The sequence below is a fragment of the Alligator sinensis genome, unplaced genomic scaffold (genome assembly GCF_000455745.1).
Source record: "Alligator sinensis unplaced genomic scaffold, ASM45574v1 scaffold1030_1, whole genome shotgun sequence".
Lineage (NCBI taxonomy): Eukaryota > Metazoa > Chordata > Crocodylia > Alligatoridae > Alligator > Alligator sinensis.
This window is the reverse complement of record NW_005842592.1, coordinates 956,453-964,751: the sequence shown is the minus strand read 5'-3', so window position 1 is coordinate 964,751 and position 8,299 is coordinate 956,453. Positions and strand designations below refer to the sequence as shown.

Below are 8,299 nucleotides of genomic sequence, written 5' to 3'. Positions count from 1 at the left end.
CCCCCCAAAAGCCCCGAGGCTGCTGCAGCAACTGGTGAGTGCAGGGCTTTTCTTCTTTTTTTTTTTTTAAAGGGCCGGGAGGCCATGGGAAGCAGATCCATATTACCCAAATATTATAGCACTTTTCCCATGTGGCATGGGGCAGTGGGGATCAACCCCCACCTAGCAGCAGCCGGTGAATGGGGGCTTTTTTTTTTTTTAAAGAGCCAGGGCCTGGCAGGGCAGCCATGGGGGGGGCTGGGAGAGTGGGCAGGGGGTGGGGCCTGGCAGGTGTCCCCCATGGTCCCCTCTCTCCTTCTCCACCCGCTACTTACCAGCATGGAGCAGGGAATGCCCGAATCACCGAAGCTCTCCCAATCTTTTCTGAATCAATTCAGAGAGCCTCTAATCAATTTAGACCTTTTAATTGGTCTCCTGAGTTGATTCAGATTCGGAGATTCAGCCACTGAATCTGTCTGAATCTCCTCTGAAAACAAATCAGCACAGTCCTACTGTGCATCATTAAGCCACCTGTGGATTCTAGCCTCTAGCATGACTGGCTACATGTTATATCAATATACCATCATTTGCTTTAGAAATCTATACAGTACACTCCACAGAGAATCTCTTTCTGACCTTCACTATGAGCTTTACTAGTGAGCCAACATGATATTTGATATATTAGTGGGCAATCCTAATTCATTACATACACAAACAATACATACATTTGTGATGCATTTTAGAGGTGACAGCCATGTGACAGATTGGATACCCATACAATTAATTTGTCCTCCGTATTTTGCCCTCTAATCTACATTTTCATAATTTATTCTAATATCCTAAACTGTTTAGCAGCTGCAAAGTTGCATTTTTTAATAACTCAAGCTGCCCTGAAGTGTTTTCCTCTTTCTTTCTCCCTGAAACATCTTGTCTTCCCCCACATTTACACGTTCCCAAGTTTCACAATAGTGATGAAGGAGGAGAAATAGTAATAAGAAAATGTAGCAAGCTACTGCCCACATAGGTTCAGTTGGTACAGTGGTGCAACTCAGGGCTGTCCAAATTCTAAGTAGTCAGGAGCTACATGCCCTCTAAGCTGCAGACCACAGTACAGAGTCCCAACAAGCCGGGGGGGCGGCACTCAGAGGGCTGCAGTTTAACCCCTTCCTGTAACTTAACACTGTGGGTCACTGCAATTTCTCATATGAATGAAGAGGACAGGATGGCTCTATAATAAGCTAGATGACAGTAGACTGGCTACTAACAATAGACTGGCTATTTTGAAAACCCTGTAAGATTTCTTGAAAAGCAACCTCTTTTCTTTGCCAAATTAAAAGACTTAATATTAGAAACAATAAACAAAGTATGTAACAGTTTTATAATTTTGCCATTCATTACTTTCAATTAACTAGGCACTGCTTTTCTCCTCCCCCAACCCTTCCTTGAAATAAGAATCAAGACACATTGGCAAAATCCCTCACCTAACTAGCTCCCCAATTCCTCCCAGAAAATGTATAAAACATGTGGATTAAAGTGGTAGCCATTAACTGTCCTCCATGTAACTGGAATCTACAGCTTGCTCTCTCACTTGAGAAAAAAAACTCTCTCTGTCTCTCGAAGACCAAACACAAAACAAGTATTTAATAGTTGACTTCAATTTAAAAGATACACTATGAAATGCAAAACTACTACCTGGTAGGACTATCCTGCCTTCTTGACTCTACCTACTGGAAGTAGAGGGTAGAATGCTCAAATGCATCCAAGAGACTTAGGAGCACAAGCCCTGTTGAGTCCGGAAAGTGCCATTCAGATAGAAATCACTGGGACTTGTGCTTCTAAGTCACTCAGGAGCACTTGGAAATTTTACCCCTTACTAAAAGCCACTGTTTGCGTGCCAGGGAGGCAGAGACAAAACCTTGATGACTGACACACCAACACACTTGCAGAGCTACCATTTCCAAGAAGCACCTGATGCTCCACGTCTTAAAATGTCTGGAGAAGAAGCAGCAGGCCCAACTCTGAGCTTAATTCCTCTGTTAAGCTTCAACTGCACACTTTCTTAGTATTGCTCACTCTTCTTATCAAAGATGAGTTATCAGTGATGGGCTGTTAAGGGTCTTATAATGGGAAGAAGATGGCCTTTGTGTTATCCAGTATTGCCCACTATCTACTTTCAGTTTACCAGCAGCAAACGTGTTTAACATACTTGACAGGAAGATGTTGGACTTACGAGTTCGCAGATAATATCACAATGTTTTTCCATAGGTTCCTGGTTCGCATCACTTTAACAAGGAAGACTTTCCTGGGCCTCCTGGTAAGCTCCTTCCTCCTGCTCTGAAACAAAACAAACCAAAGTCAGTATCTGGTGAGTGGGACAGCAAAATATCTGGGGGATTTTAGTCTGTCACGGGAGGAGGGGTAACACTGCTTCTTTTGTTGCTCTGAGGATGCCACAGACCTTAAACAATTCTTGATCACTTTCCCTCCCTTTCTTCAAGGCTCCAAATCCTGTTGACTTGCTCTATGGAGCAGGTGGGGGCATGTGGATCCCTTCAGATTCCAAAGCTTCTCCCAGTTTAAAAATATTGATGCAGAAGATATACTGGGAAGTTGGAAAAGGAATTCTAATGGACAATCAGACCTAGAGTTAGCATTGCATAAGGTAGCCTGATATACACCAGCATCTCTGCTACTGTTACAGTTCTGGTCAGCAATGCTTTCTGCTCATGCTATGGCTTTTCCTCGCACATGCAACAAAACCTGTATCATTTCTGTAACATGGACCTGCATAACTGAGGAGGGGACTGGATACTGCCAAATTCATTTTATATGTGCCTCCTTAAGGAGCACTGAGACCTAAGTTTCCAGAAATAAATGGCTAGTATATCATGCTGAAGGCACTGCCTGTCCCGAATTTCAGCCACTTAAAGTCATTTTGATAGAAATTAGAAATGGAGGGAAGAGAAGTCTTAAAAAAAGAAAAAAAGAAAATAAAGAAAAGGCAGCTCATCATAGCAATCCCCTCAGAATTCAAAGCAGCGCTCCGTGCTCAAGGAGGGGGACATGCATCAGGCTCACAGCCCAATCTGTTGTTTTCAAAGTCCTGCTGGGGCAACTGTGAAATTCTGTTGCAGTTTTGTGCTGGCACACAGAAAACCCTTGACAATGGGAATTTGCAACATTTCAGTGATAAAATGCAGAAAGAAGGACCCTGTCCATTTTCTTAAACATTTGAACACCTGGGATTAATTTAACAGTTACTTAAATATTGGAACATTCCTTCCAAGACACGAGGTCAGTTGCAAATAATTTATATGGTAAAACCCTAGTAAAAACTTAAGAAACAGCAACTAGATAAACACAATATCATCAGATTGCAAGACAAAATCATCAGATTGCAAATAAAGGAAACTCGGTAAGCCTCAAATTTCCTGACTCTTTGCACACACTTGGTTTTCAAATGAATTAACCCCAGTTCCTGGCAGCGCCGCAGGAGAGCAGGGTGGTCAAGCGCTGCCCTTCCGGCCCCGGGGCCCCTCACTCATGCCCTGCCATACAGCTGTGGGAGCACAGACATGGCAAACTACACAAGAACAAGAAAAAAGCAGAAACATTCAAAAGTGAACACAATTTGAAGGGGTGAACTACAAAAAGGTCGCAGTGCCGTCTGGTGGATAAAGTGGCTCATTACATGTCTTTGGGTGCCTTTGTGTTTGCTGGCAGTGAATCCATGGATGTGATGCTTTAATTCCCAGCGAGCCAAACTAAACTACATCCAAGGATTTTTACTTTAATGCACCAGAAAGGCTTTTCAAACATCCAGAAAACCCTCTCATGCAAACAGTCACGCTGTTGCAGCATACGAAAGGCAAAAAATGTGGCATGTACAAAGCCCCAAAGACTAGAAAGCCTTTAGTTCCTGTTTAAGTGTACAGTACAGTATAAAGCACCTATCTGAAATGCTAGGAGCCCTTGACAAATGCTTAAAAATATACATATTATACCACCACTACTGCAATTTCCTACACTTACCACCATTCCAGCAGCAACATAAAACACAAACAATGACTACCCCTTGCCTAGCAAGACCAGTAGCAAAGTGCCCTCCTACCCACTCCAACCACACCCAATGGTCAAAGGGCCAGGGACCAGGCTTGAACTTTTGGAGAGTCTTCAAGGTAAACAGAATTGGTCCGCTGTGGAGGCAGCAAGAGAAGAAGGGAGCTCTAAAAGGAAGGGTCCTCCAGGAAGAGGTCTAGCCAGCAATTTTATACACCAGCCATACTCTACCCAGTGTATGCAAATGCAACCACCTGTCAGGGACAAAAAGATTGACTGTTCATTAAAAAGGGAGATCTCAAACAAGTTCAACTCTCTGGCTAAGTACAGACTGCCAAAAAGCCTGAGACTAAATCAATTCAATCTTCACAGGTTAGTTAGTCTAAGCTGCATAGATTGAACCAATAAGCAAGTGAACAGACATTTACTTTTGATTCCAGAAATGCAACTACATGCCTGCTGTCGCCCACAGCAGAAGCAAGGCGGGTGTTAGCACCTGCCTCCCTGCTCAGCTGAAGCAGACAGCTTGGGCCAAGGATAGCCTGTCCACCCTGCAGGGAAAGGGGAGTTGTGGAGGAGATGCAAAGCATCCTGGGATGCAGGGGGCCTGTGAATTGACTTGAATCTGAAGGGGATTTGGGACAGAAATTCAATAAACTGATTTAACCTAAATCAGTTAAGTCTGATGCTACATCCATCCAGGTTTATCTTGAACTGGTTTTAGCCATTTTGAAAGTGGTTTATGTGCACTGAACTTCTGGGATAAAGCATGACCCTTCTATTCTCTGTTCTGCTCTCTCTCTGAGATGCCTTTGCTTGCATACACCACGCACTTCTTCAGTCACAAACTCCAGGTTGGGTTTCCCACACCACAGGACTCTACAGGCAATCCCCACTTAGTGCTCTTAATTGGTTCCAGAAAAACTGAGTGTTAAAAAGAACAGAATTGTGAAACCCATTTTCCCATAGGAATTAATGTAAATAAATAGAATTTGTTACCAGGGCACCCAAAAGAAGTGAGCACTGGATAGGTAAGTGCCAGCTTGGCCGGTGCCATGCTGTTGTTGCCTGCCTGGGCCATGAAAACGGTGCTGTTGGTCCTCTCTATGGCAGGTGGCGCTGGGGAGGGCAGTCACAGCCACATTTGCGGTTACTCCAGGTCGGCTCCCCCTTCTCCCTGCTGGCGCAGCTCAGCGTGGCTGCATACAGCCCCTGCCAAACTGGACACACATTTACCTTTGATTCAGGAAACGCAGCCATATGCTCAGCCCAGAAGCTCAGGGGCATTACAGCATTGCTCTCTGGCACTTCCTCTTCCTACGGCCCCAGAGGTCTCTGGGATTTGCAGTCCAGCATCACAGAAGCAGGACTCTGCAGGGTTCTCCACCACTTCCTCTTCCTGCTTCCAGGTGCTTCTTGGATTTGTAATCCACAGTTGCAGCCAGCAGTAACTTTCAGTAAGTTTAGCAAGGCAGGGCAGCTCTGTACTTGGGAGAAGAGGGGTTTAACCAGGGAAAGCCTGGGGGTGGGGGGTCAGTCCCTGCCCCTCTCGTCCCCTCTCCCCCAACCCTTCTCTGCTGGAGAAGACAACCCAGCCCAGCCCAGGGCTGTTAATCATCCTGGGGGACTCTGATATAGCTTGAACCAGGAAGGGGTCTGGGACAGAAGTTTCATAAACTGGTATGACCCAAATCAGTTAAATCTGATACTACATTCAACTATCTGGTTTATCTTAAACCAGATTCAGCCATTTTGAAACAGGTTTATGTGCACTGCGCTTTTGTTCTGTTACAGGTTTAAACAAGTTTCTGATTATTTAGAGTGGTTCTCTCCCTAGTCTCTAAGTCAGCACTAGTTTCTTAACAATCAAGCAATGTAGGTTTTGTGGAGCTCTGGGTACAGAATGAACATGAATGCTCACTTGGCGATTCTGCTCTGAATCCCCCAATTAAAGATAACTCACACTAAGCATTTCGGTCCTTACAGATACATAAGGGATGTTGAGTATGGAGAAGAGTCAACTGCTAAGAGTCAAGCGCTAGAATGGAAATTCTCAGGTCAGCTCGCGGAGGCAGTTAAGTCAAAGGATGGGTGATCTAAACTATCCGGACATTTGCTGGGAAGAGCAGTCAGCCAGGTCTGACCGCTCATGTAGGTTCCTAGCCATGTTACAGGACCTTCATCTAACTCAGGAGGTGCACAGTCCCACCAGGGGAAATGCCTTGTCAGACGTGGTCCTGGCCACAAGTGACAAGGGGACTGTGGGTGCTCGATCACCTGGGCAATAGCAATCCTCGCCTATTGGAATTCACCATCCAGTGCAGGGTGGCAAAGGCCTGAAGCAAGACAGCAGCCCTGGACTTCAGGAGAGCGGATTTCATTGAGCTAAGGAGATTACTTGGGGAGCCACTGAGGTCCCGGAGGGGTGGGGAGTTGGGTGTTCAAGAAGAGTGGTTGTTCCTGAAGGAGATGATCCTCCAAGCCCAAGGATGGCAATCCCAATACGGATCAAAGGGGGCAAGAGTGCTCAAAAGCCCCCATGGCTCACCAAAAGCATCCAGGAACATCTCAAAGCTAAGAAGGAGGTGTACACCCAATGGAAGGGAGGGGCCATAACCAGGGAGGACTATACCTCTGTTGCTCGGGATTGTAGGGGGGCTGTTAGGAAGGACGAGGCAGAGATGGAACTGGGACTAGCAACCCGGATCAAGGATAACAAGTAGTCCTTTTTTAAATACATAGGGGGTAAAAAGAAGGTTCCAGGTAACGTGGGGCCTTTGCAGGACACGCTTGGAAATCCGGTGGTCTCACCAGACAACAAAGCTAACCTATTTAGCAATTTCTTTGCCTCCATTTTTCTGAGCAGACACCAGGTCATCCCACCCACCGGGATCCCCGATGGTCCCAGGGGAGGCACAGTCAGGCCCAGGGTCAGAGAGGACCTAGTCAGGGAACTTCTGGTGGGACTGGATGAGTTCAAATCAGCAGGTCCTGATGATCTCCACCCCAGAGTGCTGAGGGAATTAGCAGAGGTCACTGCAGGACCCCTGGCACAGCTTTACGAGCACTCGCGGTGCTTTGGCAAAGTGCCAGAGGAAGGGAAAAGGGCCAGTGTGGTCCCCACTTTCAAAAAAGGGAGAAAGGAGGACCCAGGGAACTATAGGCCAGTTAGTCTTACTTCGGTCCTGGGTAAGCTTTTGGGGAGAATTATCCTGGCACATGTCCGCGAGGGGCCAGCAGGGGAGATTATGCTTAGGGGCAACCAGCACGGGTTTATTGGAGGCAGGTCCTGTCAGACCAACCTGGTGGCCTTCTATGACCAAGTCACAAAATCCTTAGACGCAGGGGTCGCGGTGGACATAGTCTTTCTGGACTTTAGGAAGGCCTTCAACACTGTCTCTCACCCCATTCTCATTAAAAAACTAGGAGACTGTGGCATCGATACCTACACAGTCAGATGGGTCACTAATTGGCTGGAGGGTCTCACCCAGAGAGTGGTGGTGGATGGGTCTTATTTGATCTGGAGGGATGTGGGCAATGGGGTTCCCCAGGGCTCGGTCCTTGGGCCCGCACTGTTCAACATCTTCATCAGCAACTTGGACAAGGGGGTAAAAAGCACCCTGTTCAAATTTGCAGACGACACTAAGATGTTGGGAGAAGTGGGCACGCTAGAAGGGAGGAATAGGCTGCAATCGGACCTAGACAGGTTGCAGGGGTGGGCGGATGAGAACAGGATGGGTTACAACACTAACAAGTGCAAGGTGCTGCACCTGGGGAGGAAGAACCAGCAGCAGACCTACAGGCTGGGAACTCTCTTCTCATCAGTGCAGAGGCAGAAAAGGATCTTGGAGTCATTATTGATACTGGAAGCTATGGGCTGCCACATGGGCCGTCAATGTGGGGACGCAGTAAGGAAGGCTAACTGCACCTTGTCATACATCCACAGATGCATCTCAAGCAGGTCCAAGGAGGTGATCCTCCCCCTCTATATGACACTGGTCAGGCCGCAGTTGGAGTACTGCGTCCAGTTCTGGGCGCCGCACTTCAGGGGAGATGGCTACAGGACCTGAACCTGTTCAGCTTCCACAAAAGAAGGCAGAGAGGGGATCTAGTGGCCATCTATAAACTGGCCAAGGGAGACCAGCAGGCAATGGGAGAGTCCCTGTTCCTCCGAGCGCTACTGGGAGTAACAAGGAATAACAGCCATAAGTTGACAGAGAGTAGATTCAGGCTAGAAAGCAGGAGGCGCTACTTGACCGGC

At 46.9% G+C, this 8,299-nt stretch overlaps 1 protein-coding gene across 1 annotated transcript in view; it reads right to left on the bottom strand.

Annotated features, from left to right (window-relative positions):
• The window catches only part of LOC112551771 (solute carrier family 22 member 23-like), an 8,205-nt gene extending 2,835 nt beyond the window's left edge, over nt 1-5,370 (bottom strand). Inside the window, exons 1-2 of the mRNA XM_025214644.1 lie at nt 5,275-5,370; nt 2,210-2,313 (exon numbers count right to left, since the gene is read on the bottom strand). Of these exons, the coding sequence (XP_025070429.1) occupies nt 2,210-2,313; nt 5,275-5,325 (155 nt within the window). The 5' untranslated portion in view covers nt 5,326-5,370. The remainder of the gene's footprint in view (nt 1-2,209; nt 2,314-5,274) is intronic.
• Between the last annotated feature and the right edge of the window lie 2,929 nt (nt 5,371-8,299).